We start from the raw sequence: 23,944 nt of genomic DNA, 5'->3' as shown, positions 1-23,944 counted from the left end.
CCACTTGGTCTGGGCCAGTGCCCCTGCTGTGGGGGAGGGCCCAAAGCTGGCGGGGGGCTCTCCTGGGCACGGGCTCCTGGGTGCTGGGCTAGGCTGGGGTGATGAGGCTCAGTGACTGCTTGAGCCCTCTCCCTGAGCCCGTCTGCAGCCCAGGCAACCTCGGGCCTTCCAGCTTCTGCTGGGCCATGGAATCACGGAAATTCTGGGTCCCTGTCCCCACCCCAGCCCTCCGCCCTGCTGGGATAGGCCAGCCCGCCCCCAATGGCCCCTGGGAGTTTCTGGGCCAAGAAGCCCCCGGCCCCTCCGCTGCTCCAGCAGAAGGTAAGAGAGCCTCTGCTCTGGTGTTCAGGCCAGGGCCTGGTCTTCATTCAGGTCCAGACCGCTCCCTCAAAGGCCCAGTCCGAGCCCATTTCTACGTACGGGACCCAGCCAACAAGGCCTGGGGCCCCAAGGCCTGGCCCTCTGACCCTGGGCTTCCCGCCTCCCGTGTCCAAGGAAGGGTCCCCTCCTCCTTTGTCACTCGTCCTTCCCCTCGGCGAGGGGGTCACGGTGCAGAGGATGGGGCTCATTTCCCTTTGGGGACATTCTGGGGAGGAGTCCCAGCCTAGCCTGCCCCCCCAGAACTCCCGGCTGTGCTCTCGAGGCGAGGGCCCCCCCAGGACGGCAGCCCCCGCTGTCGCCCCTCCCGAGCCACCCGAGCCCCTGACTTACATCACGCCCAGCTTCGCCAGGAGCGCCGTTGACGCCAGGGCTACCCACGGCCCCGGGGGGCCCTCGAGCTCCGGGAGGACCAGAAATGCCAAGAGGACCGGGTTCACCCTGTAAAGGCAGAAGAGCCTTCTGGGAACCCTGGAGCAAACACCATGGCCCTTGGGGGGAGAGGGGCTAGGGACCAGCTGGGAGCCAGGGGCCGGGGCTCCACTTCATTCTGGGGCCATCGGAGCCGGGGCAGCGCTTCAGCTTCTGGGGGCCTCCCACGCCCCTGTGGGGCGGGATGGACTGGGGTCCGTTCAGAGCCCGCGGCAGGAGGAGGGAAGGGCCTGAGGGCCACGGGAAGAGAAGGGACAGATCTCCCCCCACTCGCCCTCAGCGGCCAGCCGCCACTCACCACAGAGCCCGAGACCCCGGGAAGACCACGCTCGCCTCTTGAGCCGGGCAGACCCAGAATGCCAGGAGCACCGAGAAGACCTTGAGGGCCCGAGGAGCCGGGGGGACCCTGTGGAAGAGAAAGGGTGCCGAGTGCTGGGCGCCATCCCCGGCCTGTGCGGCCCGCACGCTTTGTCGGGGGGCTGTGGGATGGCACTTACACTGGCACCGGACTCTCCGGGGGGACCCTTCTCTCCAGCGAAACCAGGGGGGCCGACGGCGCCTGTCTCTCCAGCACGGCCGAGGGGACCCTGGTCACCACGGGGACCTCGAGGCCCTTCTTTTCCAGCAGCACCGGGGGGGCCGGGAGGGCCAGTGATACCCTGCAGCAGGTGGAGATGGTTACAGCCCACCCCAAGCAGCCCGGGCCGTGGGTACAAGGGAGGCTGGGGAGATGGGGGCATGTCCCCGAGAAATTGTGGGAGGGGAGGGAGAAATTCCCCTGGCCTCAGGAGCTAGCCCATGTCTCAAGTCAGGGCAGGGCCTGGCCAAGGGAGTCCTCGGGGCCAACTTTGGGGGCTGAGAACAGTGCTCCCCCTTTTTGGGGAGCCCTCAATGGGATCTCTTTTCTCTTCGATGCCTGGACTAGATGCTTGGCTCCCAGGAGCTCGGGGCCGGCCTGGCCAAAGCTGGCCACAGGGAGGGGGGGAGGCGGCTGCTAGGCCTGGACAGTGATCCCGAGTGGGCCTGGACGTGCCTTTGAGCCAAGTGCCCCCTGAGGAGGAGCAAAAGGCACTTTGGCTGGGGATTAAACCGGCCCCTCCCTCCGAACTCTGGAACGGGCCCACGTTGGGGTGCGTGGGGTCCCAGGGGCGGCTCGGGCCACGTTGTCCCTCGGCTGGTCAGGAGTTCGGAGGGTTTACTCACAGCAGGCCCAGGGGCTCCAGTTCTTCCAGCAGCGCCAGGGAAGCCGGTCATCCCCTGGGAGGCAAGACCATCGGAGTTAGGGCAAAGTCCGGGTGGGGCGAGGCTGAGGGGCAAGGGCCCGGGTGCTTGGAAGTCCCCCACGTGGTGACCAAGGCCACAAGGTCCGACCAGAGGCCCCAGACCTTCCCCACCTCCACCCCCCTTCTCACTAAGAAGCACCTTAGGGGCTGCCCTTCCGTGGGGTGGATGTAAGTAGCCCACCCCGGGACAGAGGCGGGGCCTAGGGTGTCACTCCCCCAGAGGCTGGAAACTGGGGAAGGGGAGCCCGAGCTGCCCGCCCCAGCCCGGCCGTTCCCCCCCCCGGAGGCTCCAGAGCCAGCCTCCCCCACACAGGCGTGTGTCCTCCCAGCCCTGGCTGGGCCCTAGAGGGCACCTGCCATCCACCCGGCCCTAGGAAGGCTTTTGCAGGCACTTACAGGGGGACCGCCATCGCCACGACCTCCAACAGGACCAGGGGGGCCATTGGGACCCTAGCGCAGAAAAGGAAGAAGAGGAACAAGAGTCGGTGGTGCTCCCGTGGCTCAGCCTCGAGCTCTCCTCCTGGCATAGGTGAGACCCTCCCTGTTTTGGGGGCCACCCCCTGGTCGGCTCAGGAAGCCAAGGTGGGGTCGGGCTGTAGCCATCAGAGGCAGCTGGGGGTCCCGGGAGGGCTCAGCTCCGATACTCTGAGACCCCCCCAGTCACCCAGTCTGTGCCTCAGTCCCCCGATCTGGGAAAGGGGAAGGGCGGGACTTTGCCCCCATCTCCCAGTGGGCACGGGGGGAGCCAGTTAGCAGGCAGGTACACGGACATCACTGAGGGGAGGGACAGGGCCGGAAGTCCGACCCCGGGGCCATTCTATTGACATTCACCCCACTTGGGCTCAGGACTCGGGACACCCGGCTAATGACACGTTTGGTCTGTGGGGTCTCCCCAGGAAATTGGCCGGGCCAGCCAGGAGCAGCACTTACAGAGGGGCCAGCTGCGCCCACAGGGCCGGTGGGGCCCACGACGCCGTTCTCTCCCTTGGGCCCCTTGGTTCCGCGTTCTCCCTTTGCTCCAGCTTGGCCAGCAGCGCCCTAGGGAGACAGCGGACGGGTGAAGGCTCCGTTCTGCCCCGCCTCCCGCCCCCCTCGCCCGGCCTCCTCAGGGAGAACAGCCCCATACTCACGGGAGGGCCAGCAAATCCATTGGGGCCTGCGGGCCCGGCCTCTCCGCGGTCACCCTGGGTGGAAGAGGAACAAGAAGGTCTCACACCCTGGCTCTGACTCCCCATCTCCAGGGCTGACAGAACCAGGGCTGGGGCTACTTACAGGAGCTCCTCGGTTCCCGGTGGGACCAACAGGACCTGCAGGACCAGCTTCACCCTGGAGGAGCCAAAGGTTAGTGAGGGACCAGCTCGGCAGCAGGGTGGGCTCAGGGTGGTCAGAGGTGAATGGAGGGGGGCCCTGGGCTTCCTCCCCCTGGGATCCCTCCCCCTGGGCTCCTTCCCCCTGGGTTCCCTCCCCCTGGGTTCCCTTCCCCTGGGCTTCCTCCCCCTGGGCCCCCTCCCCCTGGGCTCCTTCCCCCGGGGGCTGGGCCTTGGGGAGGGGGCCTGCTGCGGGCCGTGTCTAATAGAGAAGGAAGTCTGGGGTGCTTCGGGAAGGATCCTTCTGCCCAGATGGAGCAGCCCCGGCTGGGGACAGTCTGGGGGTCTGGGGTCAAGGCTGCCATGGCTGCCAGGCCTCCTAGGAGGCAGAGCAGGGGCTTCAAAGTGGGGCGTCACCGCCTGGGGGACGGGGCTGGCTTAGAGCCGCAGGGAGCTGTGGGGAAAGGCCGAGCAGGTCGCAGGCAGGGCGCGCTTACCCTCTCCCCGGTGGCTCCGGCGGGACCTGGGGCGCCCATGGCACCAGGAGCTCCCTAAGGGCGGAAGGAGAAAGGGCTCTTGTCATTGCTCACCAGGGAGCACTCTCCCACTCCTCCCCCTTTTCACCCCCTTCCTCCTCCCCTCTTCTCTGTCTCTGTCTTGTTGGCACACGTCCACCCCAAGGCACAAGGTCTAGGGGATCTACCAGGAGTGGGCCCCAAGAATCAGGCCATGAAAACCCTCAGGGACTCCGGGAGCCCTTCTTCCCCCTGTGCGGGAGGGTCCGTGCTCAGGACGCACTCAAAGTCCAGGGCAGCGGGGGAAACATGGTCCAAGGAGAGCTAAAATGGGCTGGGGGGCAGCTAGGGGGCACAGTGGACAGAGCATCAGCCCTGGAGTCAGGAGGACCTGAGTTCAGATCCCGCCTTAGACACTTAACATTTCCTGGCTGTGTGACACTTAACCCCAACTGCCTCAGCAAAAAGAAAGACATGTTTAAAAGGGCTCAGGGAAGTGGCCCTTGTGCCTCCAGGACCTTCCCTGGGGTCCCCTCAATGTGCAAGCTGCAAAAGGGGGGCCTCAGGCGCCAGCTCCCATCGCGGCTCTCCCCGGCCCCAGCAAAGCTAATGGAAAAACCTAGAAAAAGTCACGGGGTGTCCTTTGGATGGCAACTGAGGCTGCAGTTTTTGTTCCTATTTGGTGGATACGACTTTTGGGGCAACGGGGGGATTGAGCTGCTTAAAAGGTTTTGCTGGGCCCTTGCGGGCTCCCCCAGGGCCAACATCCATCACCCTGCAGCGTCCGTTCTTCAGGGAGGCCAGACTAGTGCCCAGCGCTGGGCAGTGCCCTTCGGTGCCCACTTGGGGGGTGCTGATGGCCCAATCCTGGAGAACGGTGACTCTAGGGCCTCTGAGGCCGCAGCCCATGGTGGGCACCCTAACCCACAGTAGGCAGCTTTCCCGTTTGAGTTGCCCCTCAGGGTCAGATTTCCCGGGGGAGCCCCCGATCTCAGCCACCCTGACTTCTAAAGGCCGGTAACTGCTGCCTGTGCTCAGCACTGCTTGGTAAGAGCTTGAGGAGCAGAGGAAGAAGGGCAGGAAGCCGTATCCATCGGGGGCCAGAGGCCAGCGACATCGGACGGGTCCTGGCTCCTTCTCCCCCCGGCTCCGTGGAAGCTGGACTCACCCGAGCGCCATCTCTGCCTGGGTTTCCAAATTCTCCTCTGGGACCAGTTTCACCCTGGAAGCAGAAGAGGATTGCATGGTTTGGTGTAATGGGCTGAGGCTTGAGTTGATGCACTGAGGTCCCAAGCACATGAGGCTAAATAGTAATTGGACCATACTCTATTAATAGATAAGCTTGGAGAGAGAATGGCCCCCACCCACTCTTTGTGCAAGTCCTGATGTGTTGTATAGGAAATGACGATTTTGGTGGGTGGAGGCAGGGGAGTGGAATAGGAAGGGGAGGAGAGACTTTTGGGACGGCCATTGCCACGGCTGACTCCACTGTTGGCTCCACTGTTGGCTCGGCTCTTAGCTGGCTTCCTGTCGCAACTGCCTATATTTGCTATCGCAATCTTTCTTGCCTATATTTGCTATAGCAATCTTTATTCACCTCATCACTTCAATAAATATTGAAGATTTTCCCCTTAACCTGAATTCCTGACTCCGGCTGACTTTAAATACGCGATCATTACATTTGGCGCCCAACGTGGGGCTGTTTTTCATTCCCTGTGGCAAAACTGTCCATTCATATCTTTTATAAGGCTCAGCTAAGTTAACACTGGGCACTGAAAAGGCAAATCTTTTCATATCCTCCTTATCCAGAGGGATAGAATAGAAACAATCCTTAATATCGATGACCCAAAGAGGCCACTCTCTAGGCAATTGAGTAGGAGATGGAAGTCCAGGCTGAAGAGTTCCCATAGTTTCCATCTGTTCATTTACTTTTCTTAAATCAGTGAGCATCCTCCATTTTCCTGATTTCTTTTTTACAACGAACACTGGGGAATTCCAAGGACTTAGAGAAGGTTGTAAATGTCCTTGTTCAAGCTGTTCCTGTACTATATCTAATAAGGCCTGAATTTTATCGCTACCCAAGGGCCACTGTTCTATCCACACTGGTGTATCAGTTTTCCATTGGATAGGAACAGGTGAAAGTGTTGGCAGGCCTTCAACAGCAGCCCTGCTTAAAAAACCGAAGTACTCATTTTTAACCCTAATTGTTGTAAAACATCTCTTCCCCACAGATTGATGGGGAGTTTTTCAACTATAAAAGGAGTAAAAACTCCTGTTTTGCCTTCAAAAGTCCATCTCATAGGGGCAGCACTAACTTCAGCTGCTATTGATCCTCCTACTCCAGACATATAGGTGTCTGCTTTAATCTTTGGCCAGTGACTGGGCCAATTGGCACCTCTAATAACTGTACGATCTGCACCTGTGTCTACCAATCCTTCCAATGGTAGGCCATTTATATAGATCGTGAGCATAGGTCGGTCAGCCGTTACAGCTGCTGTCCAGTAAATTCCTGGATTTTGTGGTCTGGAGTCAGAACCTGGGTGACTATCACCAGGTTGCTTATTAGGATTCTGTATGAGTAAACCTGATGCTACTACGTCTCCTGGGTGATAAGTCACACATTGTCTACCTGTATTAGTGACTGGGATATTATCTACACATTCCCCAGTTTCCCACATCAGTGTGTGGATGGACACTGTTTTGTACGTACAAAAAGGAGGTGAGATGGTCAAGCCTACTGTGCCTGGAGGTAAGGGATCCATAGGCTGGAGAGGAACAGATTTCACCTCTCCAGGGGGTATCTCAGTTGTCCCAGCTGCATACAGCTCTATTTTCTGAGAAATGATAAGACTGTTACAGGACTTCAAAATCTGCTGGAATCATTGGATTCCCTAAGACATAAAAAGACTTTTGCTGGACTTCAAAAACTTGGGGGGATCATTGGATTCCCTGATATGTGAAGCAATGGACAATAGACTGGTTTTGGACTATCTCTTGGCTGCTGAAGAGGTGTATGTGTGACTGCTGTTTACATACTCTCCTTCTAGGACTTCTGGCAATCTTTTACATCATACTGTTGATTTATATTGTTTGTTATACCGTTACTTGGGTGCATAATTCATGTTTGTTACAACACACCAAGCCTGCACTGACTGTGGGGAGAGTCATCACTAATAGCCTCTGCGTTGTTGCTATGTGCTATGTGCTATGTGTTCCCATGCTGATGGGTTTGTGCATAATAAGACCCTTGAGCCCAGAAACCTGCTAGCAACCCCCACTTCCCTTTGGTGCTTTTCATCTCCCTTCCTGAGATGTCAGGGAGGGCGTGATTATCTCCTTTTTAGTGCTTTCACCTCCCTTCCTGAGAAGTCAGGGGGGTCGTGATCACTTCCTTTTCGGTGCTTTCACCTCCTTTCCTGAGAAATCAGGGAGGGTGTGATCACCTCCCCTTGGGGGCTCTGACCTCCCTGAAGAGTCAGGGATGGCATGATCACCTGTGTTCTAAAACAAAAGAAAGCGGGAGATGTAATGGGCTGAGGCTTGAGTTGATGCACTGAGGTCCCAAGCACATGAGGCTAAATAGTAATTGGACCATACTCTATTAATAGATAAGCTTGGAGAGAGAATGGCCCCCACCCACTCTTTGTGCAAGTCCTGATGTGTTGTATAGGAAATGACGATTTTGGTGGGTGGAGGCAGGGGAGTGGAATAGGAAGGGGAGGAGAGACTTTTGGGACGGCCATTGCCACGGCTGACTCCACTGTTGGCTCCACTGTTGGCTCGGCTCTTAGCTGGCTTCCTGTCGCAACTGCCTATATTTGCTATCGCAATCTTTCTTGCCTATATTTGCTATAGCAATCTTTATTCACCTCATCACTTCAATAAATATTGAAGATTTTCCCCTTAACCTGAATTCCTGACTCCGGCTGACTTTAAATACGCGATCATTACAGTTTGGGGCTCAGAACTGCCCCAAAGGGGTGCTGCATTTCCAGGGGCGGGCAGTGCCTCCATCCCACTGGGCACAGTCCCAGGGGCCCTGGAACCCTTCTGGCCCAGTCCTGGCACAGTGGCTCCCCCAAGGAGAAGTCCTCCTTCCCTCTCCTCTGGGGATGCGCACCCCCTTGGTGCTCACCTGTCCTCCGCCCCTGCCCATGCTGCTGTCCTGCTCACCTTGTCTCCTTTGCCTCCAGGGACACCAGCTGCACCACGCTCTCCTGGCACTCCACCAGAGCCAGCGGGACCCGCGTTTCCAGGGGCACCAACCACACCAGGCTCTCCCTGCCCCCAAATGAAAAACCACCTGGTTGGGGGAGTGATGGGCACAGGCCGATCCCGTCTCAGCCTGAACCATTAAGAGGGGAGGCTCTCCTGTCACCCCGTGTCATTCCTGGGGAGAGGGGCTCCCTGTCCTCCCCAATATTCGCTGAGGATTCGTGCCCCTCCTGATGGGGAGGAGATCCCCCCAGAGTCCCCCCTGCCCATTCCCAGGCTTCCTCACTCCAGCCCCCGGGCAGCCAGTCTTTCCCTCCCCAAAGAGCACATTTAAGAGGAGTGCCCCTTCTAAGGCACTGGGTGATCCAGGGCACAGAATGCTGGTCCTGAGTGCAAACCCAAGCCCAGATGCTTCCTAGCTGGGGGGCCCTGGGAAAATCACATAAGCCCCTTTGCCTCAATTTCCTCATCTGTAAAATGAGCTGGAGACTGCCACGAAAACCCAAACAGTCGGGCACAGTCAGTTGACTAAACTACTGACCCCTTCGGTGACCTTGCCCGCTCAGTGGCCGAAGGCTTCCACCGCCCCCTACCTTGTTGCCATCGGGGCCCGGGGGACCAGATGGACCGCGGCTTCCAATGGAACCTGTAGGACCAACAGCTCCACTTTCTCCGGGGGGACCGCGTTCACCCTGTAGGAGAGAGGGCATCAGAAAAAATAAGTCTGGGTGGGAAGGGGGGTGCGCCGGCATTTGGGGCCCAGTCAGGGAGAGTGGGCTCTCCCCTGCCCAATGGGAAGGAAGGTGAGCCTCCCAGTCCCCGAGCAGCCAAGGGCCGAGCATCCTGGGCTCCTCGGGCCCCCCCTTAAGGTGGGGTCCCTGGGGTGCAGCAGGCTCCTGGAAAAATCCTCCCACAGACCCTAGTTGTATTTCTAAGCCTTTCATCTGCAACAGGACACGGGTCTGCGGTTTGGACTTTCTTTACAGTTCTGAAGAACCTGGCCCAAAGCTACACCTTTCCCCATTTCACAGCTGGGAGGCTTTAAAGGGGCTGGGCCAGCTCTGGGGACAACAGCAGCCTGCACAGGCCCAGGGGGCTCAGCCTGTCGGCATCCCCCTCGGACGGGGGGCTGACCGCTGGGGCCTTCCGCCTGGTAGTGACCCCTAGTCCCTTCTGAGGGATGGTCCCCAGGGATACTCACTCTTGGGCCAGCAGGGCCAGGGAGGCCAAATTCACCAGGGAGACCCTAGAGAAAAGACAAGGACAAGTCAGCCTGTCCGCCGTGCCCCCATGAGCACCCAGGCCTCTCAAAGGCTGTGGGGACAAGCCGGAAACAGAGAGCCCACTGAGACCAAGTGGGTGGGGTTGGGCAGGGGGCTGGAGGTGCTGGGGTGTCTGTGTATGGGAGACAGGGCAGGAGTACCACGGAACCCCTGAGAGATAGGGCAGGGATGCCACGGAACCCCTGAGAGACAGGGCAGAAGCACCACGGAACCCCTGAGAAAGAGAGGGCAGGGTGCCACAGAACTGTGCCAGAGGCAGGGCAGGGGCGCCACGGAACCCCTGAGAGAGAGAGGGCAGGGGCGCCACAGAACCCCTGAGAGGCAGGGCAGGGATGCTACAGAACCCCTGAGAGGCAGGGCAGGGTGCCACAGAACTGTGCCAGAGGCAGGGCAGGGGCGCCACGGAACCCCTGAGAGAGAGAGGGCAGGGATGCCACAGAACCCCCGAGAGGCAGGGCAGGGATGCTACAGAACCCCTGAGAGGTAGGGCAGGGTGCCACAGAACTGTGCCAGAGGCAGGGCAGGGGTGCCACAGAATCCTTGAGAGAGAGAGGGCAGGGATGCCACAGAACCCCTGAGAGAGAAAGGGCAGGGGTGCCACAGAGCCCCCGAGAGAGAGAGGGCAGGGATGCCACAGAACCCCTGAGAGAGAGAGGGCAGGATGCCACAGAACTATGCCAGAGGCAGGGCAGGGGTGCCACAGAGCCCCTGAGAGAGAGAGGGCAGGGATGCCACAGAACCCCTGAGAGAGAGAGGGCAGGATGCCACAGAACCCCTGAGAGAGAGAGGGCAGGATGCCACAGAACTATGCCAGAGGCAGAGCAGGGATGCCACAGAACCCCCGAGAGCAGAACCCCACACTCACCCTTTCTCCTACTTTGCCACCTTCACCTGCGGGGCCCGAGGGGCCAGGTAGACCCTACACCAAGAGAGAGGTGGAGCATGGGTTAATTCTGGTTGGACCCGGGGCCGGGGCCTGGGGAGGGGCCGGGTTGTGACCTGCCTTACCTGGAAGCCTGGAGGACCAGCGGGGCCCTGTTCACCTTTCCCACCTTGGACACCCTAAAAGCCATAAAGGGAAACGTCATTTTTTCTGAGCCGGAACAGAGGTGCGGTACCCTGCCGAGCCCGGGCCGGCCGCGTGGGCCAGGGCAGTACTCACCGTGGGGCCGGGGGGTCCCTGAGCACCGTTGTTCCCATCGGGGCCGGGGGCGCCCTGTGGAAGAGCAGAGGCAGGGGTCACTCGGGGCCGGCGGCGGAAGGCTCAGAGTCCCCGGGCCAGGCCGGCCTGAGGCTGGTCTCTCTGGAGCCTTCTTAGAGAGGGGGGAAAGCCCTGGGCCTGAGGCTGGTCGGGCCTGGGTCAGTCCCGGGCGGCCTCCCCCACGTGTCCCCTGCTCCCTGACGTCTCCGGGCCCCTCCACTCACCCGAGCACCAGCGAGACCAGCGTGACCTTTCTCTCCGGCTTTGCCAGGATCGCCCTGAAAAGGAAGCATGAAAAGGAACAGAGGTTGACCTGGAGGCAACAGTCACAGCGCGGGCGCACGGGACACCGCGGCTGGGCCTGCTTCTGCTCCTATCTCATAGAGCCTCATTCACATATTACACTGGGCTCTGGCAGCGGTCAGTGGGCGGACACAGGCCTGGCACAGGCCCATCGGGCCGAGTGTCAGAGGGCAGACCCGGGCCCAGCGGGCCGAGTGGTCGGAGGGCAGACCCAGGCCCATTGAGCTGAATGTCAGAGGGCACACAAAGGCCCAGCGGGCCGAGTGGTCGGAGGGCACACAAAGGCCCAGCGGACCAAGTGGTTGGAGGTCAGACCCAGGCCCAGCGGCAAGTGGTCAGTGGGCAGACCCAGGCCCAGCGGGCTTCCTGGTACAAATATATTGAGAAGTGCAGACTTTACCATGGTGGATTTTGAGGACGTGAGGTGCCCCCATTACTTATAGAAGGACAAGGGACAGGAAGATTACACAGAGGATGCCCGGGAGCCCCAAGGGGCAGAGTGCCAGGCGAGGCCAGTGCCCATGCAGCTGTGGACTTCAGCGCAGGAGGCCTTGGCTGTCACCAAGCGCGCCTGAGGGAGGAGGCAGGCAGCCCAGGCCAGGCCAGAAGAGCTGGGTCCCAAGCTGGGGGGAGGTGTCTGGGCTGGGTCTGTGCCAGGAGGCAGAGGGCACCTTCTCCGGAGGGCACTGGTGAGATCCGATGGAGGACCAGGGAGAAGACGGGGCACAGGCCTGTTCTGCTGTTTCTCCCTGCTCCACCCGCTCCGACCCCCTCCCTGGTCCTCCGTGGGCACTTGACCCATGTGGCCGAAGGAATGACCGCGCAGGAAGGTGGGGCGCCGCCACACTTACGTTAGGGCCTTTGGGTCCTGGAAAGCCGATGTTCCCGGGCTCGCCTCTGTTCCCAGCAGGACCTGTGGGGCCGGGTCGGCCATCGATCCCGGGGAGACCCTACAAGAGACCGGGGCGCTTAGACTGAGAACCCCACGCAGGCTTGTGGGCCGCAGCAGGGCTGCTTCCCGGACTCCGCCTCCAGGCGGGCACGGGGCCCCGCTGTGTGTGCCCGACTGGTCCCGAGCCTGGCGGGGGGGGGGAGCGGAGGGTGGATGTGGCTATACTTACAGCAGGGCCTTCCTTCCCAGTGGGGCCGACGTTTCCAGGGGAGCCGGGGAGACCCTGGGGGCGGGAGAAGGCAGCGTTTAGTGCCTTGGCTTTGAGAGGGTGGGGGAAAGGGCAGGATTCAGTGGGGGGTGGGGGGGTCCCCAGCCTCTCTCTGGCTCTGGGTCTCTCAAACTCCCGGTCAGTAACCGACAAGTGCCCGGAGGCGCCAGAGATGTGGCCACCCTCGCCCCCAGCAGACTTACTTTCCCCACAACTTCCCAGACCCGCTGCCCTTGTCAGCCCCAGCTCTTCCCTTTACCAGTGACTGGGGGTGGCTCAGGGATTCCCCTCCCATGTGCCACAGTCGTGGGACGGTCAGGCCCCCATCACTGGGCTCCGGCAGAGCGCTCGCAGCCCCCAGCTCACCAACCCATGAACTATGACTTGGGATGCAATGAGGAAACCCCCCCAGCCTCTCCCACCCACATCAACCATCTTCAGAATGAGATAAAGGGGTTGGCCCTTCCAGGGACTTTCCAGGGTCCTCTGACAGGGATGCCCCCCCACCCCGGGCTTGGAAAACTGCCCTGCACGAAGCGGCCACTTACGCGGGGGCCCATGAGCCCGGGCTCGCCAGGCCGGCCGGCATCTCCATTGGGGCCTCGGGCTCCAGCAGGTCCGGAGGGGCCGCGGTTACCGGGGGGACCCTGTTTAGGAAAGAGGGAGATGGGAGGTGAGCACTAGGCAGACCATCTGGCCTAGTCTCCATGGGGCGAGCGGGGGGTCTCTGAGTCCACCTACCATGCCTCCAGCTCGGCCGTCGGCTCCAGGAAGACCCCGGGATCCAGGGACGCCCTGCCAAGTAGGACAGAAAACAGTCAGATCCCCCAGCCCCGAGAGCCCCCTGGGCAGGGCCCCCCAAGTCAGAGAGCCGCCCTGGGTGTGGTCGGGGGCAGGGAGCCACCGGCCGGAGGTAGCTCGCAAACACACGTTTCTGTAGCCTAGCCCAGGAACCCACCGCGCGACCGGCTTCCACCTACTCTGAGGCCGGGGGGTCCCATGGGGCCCGTGGATCCTGGCTCTCCGTTGGGTCCTCTCTTGCCTTCTTCACCGTTGGGGCCGGGAGGGCCTTGGGGCCCGGCGGAGCCCTGCACCCCACAAAAGCAAGATGCGAAAGGAGCAGTTACGGCTCTGCTCGGTCAGGCAGGGGAAGGGGCCCTCCCAAACTCGGTGGCGGAGCAGTTACTCACCGGCTCCCCCTTGTTTCCACTCTCTCCTTTGGAACCAGCAGGACCAGGCTCACCCTAGAACCAAGACACGGGGTCACGGGCCAAAGCTCCTGGCAAGGCCTCTGGCCAGATGCTCTTAGAGGAGCAATCTGGGGCTGGGGGGGGGCACGGAGGCTGGGAGGGGCCTGTGGGCACAGGCTGCACCGGGAATGAGAGATCGGGAAGGTCTGGTCATCCTCAGGCTCTCAAAGCCAGTTAAACCAAGGGTGGGGAGCCCCCAAGAAGGCGGAGGTGCAGGGGGGGAAGAAGCCAAAACGACTCACCGCAAGTCCTCTTGGACCGGAAGCTCCAGCAGCACCAGCAGGACCAGGGATGCCACGGGGCCCGGGCAGACCGGGGGCACCAGCCACGCCAGGGAGACCCTGCGGACACAGCCCGGAGCAGCCCCCCGTCACTCTCTGGGGGCCGCTGCGGGGCCCACACAAGAACCAGCCCGGGGACCCGTTTGTGGATACTTACCGCTGCCCCCTTGGCTCCCGTCAGACCATTGGCACCGGGATTCCCCTAGGGAAGAAGGGGGGAAGGTGAAACGGGCCTCCAGACCATTCTCCCCCATCACAGCCTCCTCTCCCTCCCCCACCTGCCAGCCCAGGATCCCTTACCGCAGGACCGACAGGACCAGTCATGCCGGGAAGACCCAGCTCTCCACGAGGACCGGCAGGGCCGGCAGGGCCAGGGTTGCCTACGGGGCCGAGTTCTCCCTGGAAGAGCCAACGCAGAGAGCACGGTGACCACCAGGGGTAAAGTCAGTGAGCCGGCCTCCAGCCCTGGCGGCCCCCTGTCAGGTGGGAGACCAGGACAAAGCCTTCCCCTGCTCTGGGCTCCGCAGGGCCCTCTGCCCTCCCTGCCAGCTCTGAGATCCCCCCGGCCTGTCCTACCGGGCCCTAGTTTTCAGCAACCATCCATCACCACAGACCGGCCCATTCTAGGGACCTCCCCTTGATAAAGGGAACTATCCAACCCAAGATGGTGCTGGGGCAAGGAGATCCTCACTCACCTTAGGGCCGGGGGCGCCTGGGAAGCCAGGGGGACCCGCCGAGCCAAGGGGACCCTGGGGAGACAAAGGAAGCAGTTCAGATATTGTCTCCCTGGGGCCAGAAGGCAGCTCCCGAGCCGCTGGGCAGCCGGCTTTTCAATTTGCCAACAACAGTGAGCAGCGGTAACGCCATTACCCAGAGGGAGGGTCCGACCTCAGAGGATGATGGGAAGAAACCCTGGGCTCCCGGAGGGGGCTAGCCACACCAAGAGCAAAGGCGGGGTCCTCCAGAGCGCTCTGTCCTGGCGGCAAAGCCCACACCCCGACGCCAGTGTGGCTCACACAGCCAGTGGGGGCCAAACAGCCAACTGGGTCCCGGGGCCCGGGGAACAGGTTCCTCAGCCCTCGAAGAGTTTGAAAGCACCACACGCACCCAGACAGACAGACAGACACACACACAGACACACACACGCACGCGCACACATACACACACCACACACTCCTCCTTAGAGCCCCCTGGGGTCGCCTCTATGGGACTTTGCCCACCTTAAGAGGCTGCCCTTGTTCCTGGGACAAAACGATGGGGAGGAGGGGCCCTCATCTGGACACGGGTCAAAGCCCCATCTTAATTTCTGGACAGCAGGTCCAGAGAAGCTCCTTGTACAGGTCAGGGCGCAGGCCAAGGGGACCAGGACAGGGCTAACGGGAAGTTTGGGGTGCAGAAGAGTGCTGCAGGTGGCCCCGCAGACGCTCAAGGTCTGTGAAGGCTGGGGGAGGTCCCACACCAGGCTCCTCCCAGTTCCCTGGGGGGGCCTTGACGTTACGGCCGCAGTCCTGGCCCGGACTAGCCCCTCACCAAGAGAGCCGTGTGATGGAGCTGGGGGTGGGGGTGGAGGGGGGCACTTAATGGGCGCGCTTGTAGGGGCGATAGCTTTGAGGGGAAAGGCGGGGACGGCCCAGGGGCTCTCGGGGACTCGGGCAGGCTCTCCTCTCAGCGGGTGCCTGAGGCTGGGACCCTTTCGAGGACCGCGGGGAGTCCGTGGCGTCCGAAGGGATGGGCGCTCGGGGAATTTCGTGCGGATCCCTCCCCCGCCCCATTTCCCCCCGGGAACCTTGAACTCGAGAAACTTACGGCGGGACCGACGGGGCCGACGCTGCCATCGCTTCCGCGAGCTCCCTGTGTGGAACACGGACAGTCCCGTGAGGACCCGAGATTGCGCAGAAGCCCCACCCCCCCAAGGGGACAGTAGCTCTTACCGCAGGGCCGGGCCCTCCGATGCGTCCCCTCTCTCCTGGGAGGCCTCGGGCTCCCTGGGGGCAGAAAAAGAGACAAGGAGGAGACTTTGGGCTTTCTGCTCTCCCGCTGCTGGGGCAGGGGCGGGGGTTTTCCCGGGTCACTGAAGGCGGGAGAGGGACGGGCCCCTGAGCTCTTCCAGTCTAGCCGCAGGTTCGCGGCGCCTGGAGACCGGCCTGGGGCGTCTCCCTCCCCAGAAGGAGCCCTCGGCACACTTACCGCTTGACCAGGGGTCCCATTTTCTCCGGGGGCGCCGGGTTCACCCTAGGGAAAGACGGACAGACGCTGTGAGGGAAACGTTCTTGTTCGGCCCACGAGAGCCGGCGGGCATTTCCGGACTTCCAGTCCCCCTGACCCGCGAGGGGGCCCCGATTGCCCCCCTCCCTCCTGAGCAGGAGAGCCAGGAGCAGGGCAGAATGAAAAGCCCCGGAACTCAGAGAGACTATTCGGAGGCACTTTGTCTCTGGTGTCTGACAACGAGCTTCGCGCCTGCTACAGCCCGCAGGGAGGACCCCCACCCCCCACCCGCGTCTCCTGCCCCACGCAGGCTTCTTCACATTGTACTGTGAGCCAGGGGGCTCCACGTCATGCCTCGGGCTGCACCCGCTAGCGTGCACCATGGTGTAAATGCACATGCTCAGGCCTGTGTTTGCTCAGGTATATGTGGGGGGGTGCGTGCATGTCCTGTGGTGTCTGTGTGTGCCATGTGCATGTTGTACGTATGAGCATACATGTATATTGTGTGTGCAGCTGTATGCAGGTTTTGTGCAGGTGTGTGCACACGTGCCTGGGGGTGTTTGCGTAAGCACCTGTGAGTGCACACATGTATGTGTGTGCACCTGTGTGTGCACAATATGTATGTGGTCATTTGTGGGCATGTAAGCACCTGTGTGCATATTTGTGCATTGTGCATGCGTGGGCACACATGCATATGTAGGTGTTCCTGTGCATTGTGCACCTGCGTATACGCGTGTGTGCACACATATACGTGGGGGTCTGTGCGTGTCTGCATGTGTGGGTGTTTGTGGGCATTTTGCACACATGGGGGTCTGTGCGTGTCTGCATGTGTAGGTGTTTGTGGGCATTTTGCACACATGGGGGTCTGTGCGTGTTTGCATGTGTGGGTGTTTGTGGGCATTTTGCACACATGGGGGTCTGTGCGTGTTTGCATGTGTGGGTGTTTGTGGGCATTTTGCACACATGGGGGTCTGTGCGTGTCTGCATGTGTGGGTGTTTGTGGGCATTTTGCACACATGGGGGTCTGTGCGTGTCTGCATGTGTGGGTGTTTGTGGCATTTTTGCACACGTGGTGTGTGTGTGTTTGCATGTGTGGGTGTTTGTGGGCATTTTGCACACATGGGGGTCTGTGCATGTTTGCATGTGTGGGTGTTTGTGGGCATTTTGCACACATGGGGTCTGTGCGTGTTTGCATGTGTGGGTGTTTGTGGCATTTTTGCACACGTGGTGTGTGTGTTTGCATGTGTGGGTGTTTGTGGGCATTTTGCACACATGGGGGTCTGTGTGTGTTTGCATGTGTGGGTGTTTGTGGGCATTTTTGCACACATGGTGTGTGTGCGTGTTTGCATGTGTGGGTGTTTGTGGGCATTTTGCACACATGGGGGTCTGTGCGTGTTTGCATGTGTGGGTGTTTGTGGGCATTTTGCACACATGGGGGTCTGTGCGTGTCTGCATGTGTGGGTGTTTGTGGGCATTTTGCACACATGGGGGTCTGTGCATGTTTGCATGTGTGGGTGTTTGTGGCATTTTTGCACACGTGGTGTGTGTGTGTTTGCATGTGTGGGTGTTTGTGGGCATTTTGCACACATGGGGGTCTGTGCATGTTTGCATGTGTGGGTGTTTGTGGCATTTTGCACACATGGGGGTCTGTGCGTGTTTGCATGTGTGGGTGTTTGTGGCATTTTTGCACACGTGGTGTGTGTGTTTGCATGTGTGGGTGTTTGTGGGCATTTTGCACACATGGGGGTCTGTGTGTGTTTGCATGTGTGGGTGTTTGTGGCATTTTTGCACACATGGTGTGTGTGCGTGTTTGCATGTGTGGGTGTTTGTGGGCATTTTGCACACATGGGGGTCTGTGCGTGTTTGCATGTGTGGGTGTTTGTGGGCATTTTGCACACATGGGGGTCTGTGCGTGTCTGCATGTGTGGGTGTTTGTGGGCATTTTGCACACATGGGGGTCTGTGCATGTTTGCATGTGTGGGTGTTTGTGGGCATTTTTGCACACGTGGTGTGTGTGTTTGCATGTGTGGGTGTTTGTGGGCATTTTGCACACATGGGGGTCTGTGTGTGTTTGCATGTGTGGGTGTTTGTGGGCATTTTTGCACACATGGTGTGTGTGCGTGTTTGCATGTGTGGGTGTTTGTGGGCATTTTGCACACATGGGGGTCTGTGTGTGTTTGCATGTGTGGGTGTTTGTGGGCATTTTGCACACATGGGGGTCTGTGCGTGTTTGCATGTGTGGGTGTTTGTGGGCATTTTGCACACATGGGGGTCTGTGCGTGTCTGCATGTGTGGGTGTTTGTGGGCATTTTGCACACATGGGGGTCTGTGCATGTTTGCATGTGTGGGTGTGGGCATTTTTGCACACATGATGTGTGTGCGTGTGTGCATGCATGTGGAGTATGTGTCTGAGCACCAACTACATGGGTGTTTGTGTGCATGTAAGCACCTGTGAGTGCATGTTTATGCACATGTATGCACAGGGTATATGTGTGTGCCCTTGTGTGCATCTCCCCCCCTCCCACTGAGAGCGTCCCATCTAAAGTCGGTTCCAAATCAAACTTTACCTTGACTCCAGGAGCCCCGGCTTGTCCTTTCAGTCCATCAAGACCATTGTGCCCCTAGAGAGAGAAATGGCTGGTAAAATTCTACGGGAGATGCCCCCTGAGCAGGACTTCTCCTGGCAGCGGGCCTGGGGGCCCTGAAGAGAGCCAGGAGGCCCGAAGCCCTCCCTGCGGCACTGAGTGTGGGGCCCTAATCCCCAGACCCTCGGGCTGGACTTGGGAGGCTGCTGGGGGCTGGGTAGGCCCCGAGGGTGCAGCAGAATCCCCACCCGGGTCATGTGAGAGCATCAGGCCTTGGCCCATCCTGTCTGCCCCCCAACCCCGGCACCCCTCCCAGCTCTCTTGCTCCCCAGACAAGTCCAGTGTCCTAGACGATGAACTGGAGAGAGAGGACACGTACCCGGATTCCCTTGAATCCAGGCAGACCGGGAGTCCCGGGGAAGCCTCGAGCGCCCTGCAGAGAAATGGGGGGAGTCAGTCGTGGCCCCCACCCTCAGACCCCGGCCCCAGTGCGAGCTCTCAGCTCAGGCAGGCCTTCCCACGCCCGGGAGCTGGGGCGACCTCCCGCGCTCCCTGAGCCCGTTCTGTCAGACGTCTGGGGATGGCCGTGGGAACGGTCGCCCGGCAGGCCCGGGACGGTGACCCTGCTCTGGGAGGAGTCTCACCTGTGGTCCAACAATTCCTCTCTCACCAGGCCTTCCTGGCTTCCCAGGGTGACCCTGTAAGGAAAGAGACAGGAGAATCCTTCCATTGGTGAATGCTAGGGCGGCGCTCGAAGGAAGGGAAGCTTTTCAGAGGAACCCCAGTGTTTCGGGGAGAGTCCCTCGTGACAGAAGATGGCCCTTTGGTCCCACATGACCACGTCCCCCACATGGCGACACGGGTCCTCCGAAGGGAAGCTGTTTCCCTGAGGAAGCTCGACCGAAGTGTGCGCTTTAGCCCAATCTGCTGAGCCCCTCGGCCCCACTTGTGCCCCAGTAGGGGGCCCGAGCCCCCCACTTACATCTTCACCAGCCTTTCCGGGGGGTCCAGGGGGTCCTCGGGCACCTGCGGGGCCCTAGGGGAATGGAGAGAACACACTGCTGTTAGCCCCGACCCCTGTAACGCCATAGAAGTCACCCGGACCCATGTCGGGGTATCTCTACTTACAGTCTGACCAGGCTCTCCCGGCTCACCGGCGGGTCCTTGGAAGCCTTGGGCACCCTGGGAAATGGGAACGTCACAGAATAGCACATCAGCATCCTTAACTTGGTCTCCTCTTAAAAAGAGACTCATTCGAATTTACTTAATTTACTTCAATTTGCTCAAATGAGTAAAAATCTCCTTTGCATTTACTTACAGGAGGTCCACTTGCACCAGGGGGGCCTCTGGGTCCCATCAAACCCTGTCAAGGGAATACAGATGATGACCAAAGGAGAAAAGATAAGGGGAGATGACCCAGCCCCGGGACCCGGCCCAGGAGAATGACCAGGCCTGGAGAGGACCGCTGCCTTGGCCCTCCCTCCCTCCTCAGACAAGACTGGATTATCGGATGCTCCTGCTTCTGCCCTCCGCTCCAGACAGAGGCCCTGGGATTTGGGAACCTCTTTGTGGAGGCCGTTAGGTGGAGGCAGCCCCAAGCTGGGCCGGGGAAGGGCTGAGCTCGGACAGTAGCCGGCCGGGTCGCCGGCCTCGGCCTGCTGCGTTTTCCTCAGCTGTGATGGGGGCCGCCTCCCTCCGGGACAGAGGAATGAAAGAGGTGATCTTCCTAAAGCCCTGCTGCCCTTCGCCATGCTAGGACAGCCAGGGAAGCAGGACAGGGGGTTTGCTTTGCAGAGGGGTGGCAGGGAATGGGGGAGGCCCCTTGCCTCCCCTCCCCCCAAAGGGGCTTCTTTCTGACCAGCTCAAGAGAGCTTGGGGGGTGTTGGAGAGAGGGTGCAGAGAAAAGCCCCATTGGGCACAGCTTTGCCCTGAGGCTGGCCAGTAAATTTCTCCTGACTCCAGAGCCCAAGGCCACCATGCCCAGGCAGCTCCTGCCACTCCAGGCTTTGGGAGGCCATGGGACCTGCCCCTACGAGTTGTTGCATCGTGACAGAGAGTGGTGGACATTTCTAACCCTCACGTCCTGGGCCTGCGAGCCAGCCCAGTGGGCCGAGCACTCGCTCTGAGAGCTGGATCCGGAATCACTGTTTATGAAGCTGAATGCCAGCAGGTGCCCAAGCCCAGCTCTCTGGCTGGCACACGGCAAGACGTAGTTCCCCTTTAGCCCAGAGCCCCAGCAATCACAATGCGTAACAGCCCGCTAGACGGCCCCCTGTCCTAGGAGTTGCGCCATCTTGCCCTCTTAGCTGAGACTGGACTCTCTCAGGCAGGCTGAGCCATACCTTGCCCGGAAGCCAGGCTGGCCCACGGTGCCACATGCACCAGCACCACGCTGGCCACCCTGGTTCAATGTTCACAGGAGAGCGCCTTCATTTTGTGCCATACCATGGCACAATAAAGAACGGGGCGACTGCAACAAACCCAAACCATGATTTGGCTGGAAGTCCGTACCATTGGTCCTGGGCCCATGTCCAATCCTTTGCTAGCATCGTATTGGGCGGCAAAGTTCTAAGGAGGGAAAGAGAGAAGAACGCAGGTGAGTGGGCCTTCCTGACCATCTCAGGGTCAGGCCAGCTGGCTCTGGGAGCACGGTTTCCTGTCTCAGACCCCTCTGCTTCTCTTGGGAGAACAGAGGGATTGTCCAACATGTGGGAGCCGCCATCGGGTCAGGGTGAAAGAGAACAGCCCTGGCCGGGCTGGAGGGGGAGAGAGTGGGAAAGTCCATCCTTTTGGCAGAGTCCAAGGCATCTTTCTGTTCTCCAAAGCATCCAAAGTGTCGACTCTGCCCCCCTTCCCCACTGCTGGCCATAATGAGTGGCCAGCTAAAGGCCCACCCTGTGCCTGAGGTGGCTCTGGTGGGGCTGGGTCCTTTCCAGTCCTGGGCAGAAGTATAGGGAGTTATACTTCAGGGGCCCCTTAAGCTGAAAGTGAACTGGGGGTCAAAGCCGCCCTTCTGAGACCCGAGGGACAGAAGTCAAGAACTAGTCAGGGTCATTTGAGGCATCCAAGGAAAGGTGCTCCTGTTCTAATTACCTTCGACTAAATTAAGCCTGGATTCATTTGGCTTGCTAAATTCTGTGAATTCTAAGGCAATTGAGCCAGAAAAGAAAAGAGGAACAGAAGGAAGAAAGGAAGGAATAAAATAGAGAAGGAGAAAAAGAGACAAAGAAGGAAAAAAGGAAGGGGGGAAGAAAAAAGGAAAGAGGGAAAAAGAAAGGAGGAAAGGAAAGCAAGAAACAAGGAAGGAGGGAAAGAAGAAGAGAGGGGCAGGAGGGAAAAAGAGACCTGTTGGCGAAATTTTAAAAATGGAATCCACTTGTTTAATTTTCATCTCAAAGATGTCTGAAAGTAGCAAATAAATTAGTCTCTATCGGCATTGACTTCAGCCCTTTCTCAGAGTCAACTGTTTACACAGGGATTAGAATTACTGAAGAGGTCTTTCCATGAAAGAATCAAGTCAATATGTGAAATGCAGCCCTCCACACAAAGCAGATTTCTACCAAAACTATGGAGGAAAACCAATCCCTCTGAAGCCCTCAGCCCTTCCATGCCCTCTCCTGGTCTTTAAAATCTAACAGTCCTGTGCTAAAATAAAGGCTAAATGCAAAAGTGAAAAGGATCTTACCCCACCAAGACCAGGAGGACCAGGGGGTCCGGGAGGACCTGGGGGACCATCTTCACCATCTCTGCCTGGAGGGCCTGGGGGACCCTGTTGTGCAAAAGATGAGTTAGTTGAGCACCCGGCAGGTCTTGAAATCAGTGCCTGGGATGAGGATTCTCAGGCAAGAGGGGTAAGTCATCTCTTTTCATAGATTTCTTGTGAGAAATGGTTGCCATTTGCAATCAAGCAGATTCAACATCAGACACGGTCATTTGGGAATATATCAAAGGGAGGGCTATATTGCCTCTGTGATGCCCAGAAAAATCAGAGCGAGTTAAAATTCTTCATTCTATGAACTTCCTAGAATTAATGCTCAGAATCTCTTCCCAGAGGGCTTGCTCTTTGCTAGTCTTTCAGCATTTTCTGAAACTCGTAAAGCGAAACTGAGATCCCTCCCTCCCCATTTGTTATTTGGAATTGCATATTTCCCTGGTAGAACAAATTTAATGTAATCATTACTCTGGGAAACTAGAATATTTTAAAATACTATCACTGTATTCCTCTTGGCAAATTATCTTTGATAGAGGTGGAATTGGGATCATACTTCTTGGCCCAAAGAATCCAGCAAAGATGCATGCATGCAGAGGGGATTTCTATCTAGTCAAAATTCATGATCACACAGTTAGAATCATCAAATAGAAAATGTCAGCAGAGGAATGCCACAAATATTCTTTTTAACCCAATAAATATTGCACACACAGTAATTCCTTACAGAAGAATACTGGACACAAAATAGGGAGTGGAAGAGCTCCCACTGGCTGTCAAACAACCCTATACCCCAGAGCACAGATTTCTCATGCCATTAAAAACTATGTGAGGATGAATTAATCAAGCAGAAACAAACAAAAATATATCCTTGGGATTGAGAGGAAGAGATAAATCAGCCAATAAAAAAGCCCATCACAATAATGCAGATTTGGGGGCGGGGGGCAAGGTGGTAGTGGTGAAAAATGGATCAATGAACATGAATATATTTGCTCCATTGGCTACCCAGTTGGACCATTTACAACATGCTCTGTTCAAATCGTTGCTTATTGTAAATTACTTTGCCAGTTTCTAGGGATTTTTATTGCAAGTTGTTCTAATATAATTGGATTTTATAAATCAAGATTTCTTACCCTTTGACCTCGTGGACCTCTATCTCCTTGTGGTCCCTTCAAGAGAGAGAAACACAACTCAGCTATAAAGCTCAAGGTGACTTCTGGTGAACAATTAAATTATTCTCAAGTCTGGTTCATTGTTGGGACTAGACTAACTAAGCCACTGTGGTCAAAGTGAATTTGAATATAGCCTTTTTTAAAATGGGGGAGGGAAGAGCACCCAACAACAACTGCCAGCCCTTCTGGCAATACCTGTGCTGGTATTCCTATCGAGGGCAAATTGTAGGGTATGAAAAGATCTTTGCTACAGATTGGACAGCATATGTAGACATGAAAACCTTGTAAACATTCCTCAGATTAGACTCATTAACCTTAACCCATTACAGCCACACCATCGGGCACTTTCAGACATGTCTTTAGCATGCAATCAAGGCTGACTCATTTGGGAGGAGAGCCAGATTCTCCTTTGTTTTCTTCTAATTTCATGGATTTTGTCATTTACCTAATTAACTCCCAGTTGACCCAGTCAAAAAGTTGAACCCCCCCCACATATTTTTTTAAATCTACCACATATCATATGAACTTCAACTGTGAAAAGTTTGTGCATCTTCAAATTTTAAAAGAATGAATTCATGCTTACCTTTCTTCCTCTGGGTGGCTGGTGGGAAGAAAGAATCGAAAGTCATTGGGAAGAACAAGCCAGAGAGGCATGTCTAGCTGATGGA

At 58.3% G+C, this 23,944-nt stretch overlaps 1 protein-coding gene across 1 annotated transcript in view; it reads right to left on the bottom strand.

The window, feature by feature from the left end:
- COL1A2 (collagen type I alpha 2 chain) overlaps positions 1-23,944 on the bottom strand; it is a 32,202-nt gene that overhangs the window by 5,699 nt on the left and 2,559 nt on the right. The window contains exons 3-42 of the mRNA XM_051963420.1: positions 23,860-23,877; positions 23,238-23,273; positions 22,084-22,167; positions 20,910-20,966; positions 19,717-19,761; positions 19,527-19,580; positions 19,381-19,434; positions 19,043-19,096; positions 18,778-18,831; positions 18,381-18,434; positions 15,796-15,840; positions 15,540-15,593; positions 15,415-15,459; positions 14,304-14,357; positions 13,909-14,007; positions 13,766-13,810; positions 13,570-13,668; positions 13,268-13,321; positions 13,058-13,165; positions 12,819-12,872; positions 12,626-12,724; positions 12,039-12,092; positions 11,769-11,867; positions 10,839-10,892; positions 10,576-10,629; positions 10,422-10,475; positions 10,279-10,332; positions 9,332-9,376; positions 8,724-8,822; positions 8,089-8,196; positions 5,084-5,137; positions 3,898-3,951; positions 3,366-3,419; positions 3,224-3,277; positions 3,024-3,131; positions 2,490-2,543; positions 2,014-2,067; positions 1,308-1,469; positions 1,109-1,216; positions 712-819 (exon numbers count right to left, since the gene is read on the bottom strand). Of these exons, the coding sequence (XP_051819380.1) occupies positions 712-819; positions 1,109-1,216; positions 1,308-1,469; positions 2,014-2,067; positions 2,490-2,543; positions 3,024-3,131; positions 3,224-3,277; positions 3,366-3,419; positions 3,898-3,951; positions 5,084-5,137; positions 8,089-8,196; positions 8,724-8,822; positions 9,332-9,376; positions 10,279-10,332; positions 10,422-10,475; positions 10,576-10,629; positions 10,839-10,892; positions 11,769-11,867; positions 12,039-12,092; positions 12,626-12,724; positions 12,819-12,872; positions 13,058-13,165; positions 13,268-13,321; positions 13,570-13,668; positions 13,766-13,810; positions 13,909-14,007; positions 14,304-14,357; positions 15,415-15,459; positions 15,540-15,593; positions 15,796-15,840; positions 18,381-18,434; positions 18,778-18,831; positions 19,043-19,096; positions 19,381-19,434; positions 19,527-19,580; positions 19,717-19,761; positions 20,910-20,966; positions 22,084-22,167; positions 23,238-23,273; positions 23,860-23,877 (2,697 nt within the window). The remainder of the gene's footprint in view (positions 1-711; positions 820-1,108; positions 1,217-1,307; positions 1,470-2,013; positions 2,068-2,489; positions 2,544-3,023; positions 3,132-3,223; positions 3,278-3,365; positions 3,420-3,897; positions 3,952-5,083; positions 5,138-8,088; positions 8,197-8,723; positions 8,823-9,331; positions 9,377-10,278; positions 10,333-10,421; positions 10,476-10,575; positions 10,630-10,838; positions 10,893-11,768; positions 11,868-12,038; positions 12,093-12,625; positions 12,725-12,818; positions 12,873-13,057; positions 13,166-13,267; positions 13,322-13,569; positions 13,669-13,765; positions 13,811-13,908; positions 14,008-14,303; positions 14,358-15,414; positions 15,460-15,539; positions 15,594-15,795; positions 15,841-18,380; positions 18,435-18,777; positions 18,832-19,042; positions 19,097-19,380; positions 19,435-19,526; positions 19,581-19,716; positions 19,762-20,909; positions 20,967-22,083; positions 22,168-23,237; positions 23,274-23,859; positions 23,878-23,944) is intronic.

The sequence above is a fragment of the Antechinus flavipes genome, chromosome 5, assembly GCF_016432865.1.
Source record: "Antechinus flavipes isolate AdamAnt ecotype Samford, QLD, Australia chromosome 5, AdamAnt_v2, whole genome shotgun sequence".
Taxonomy (NCBI): Eukaryota; Metazoa; Chordata; class Mammalia; order Dasyuromorphia; family Dasyuridae; genus Antechinus; species Antechinus flavipes.
Note: the sequence above shows the minus strand (reverse complement) of the source record. Positions and strands in the feature narration are given on the sequence as shown.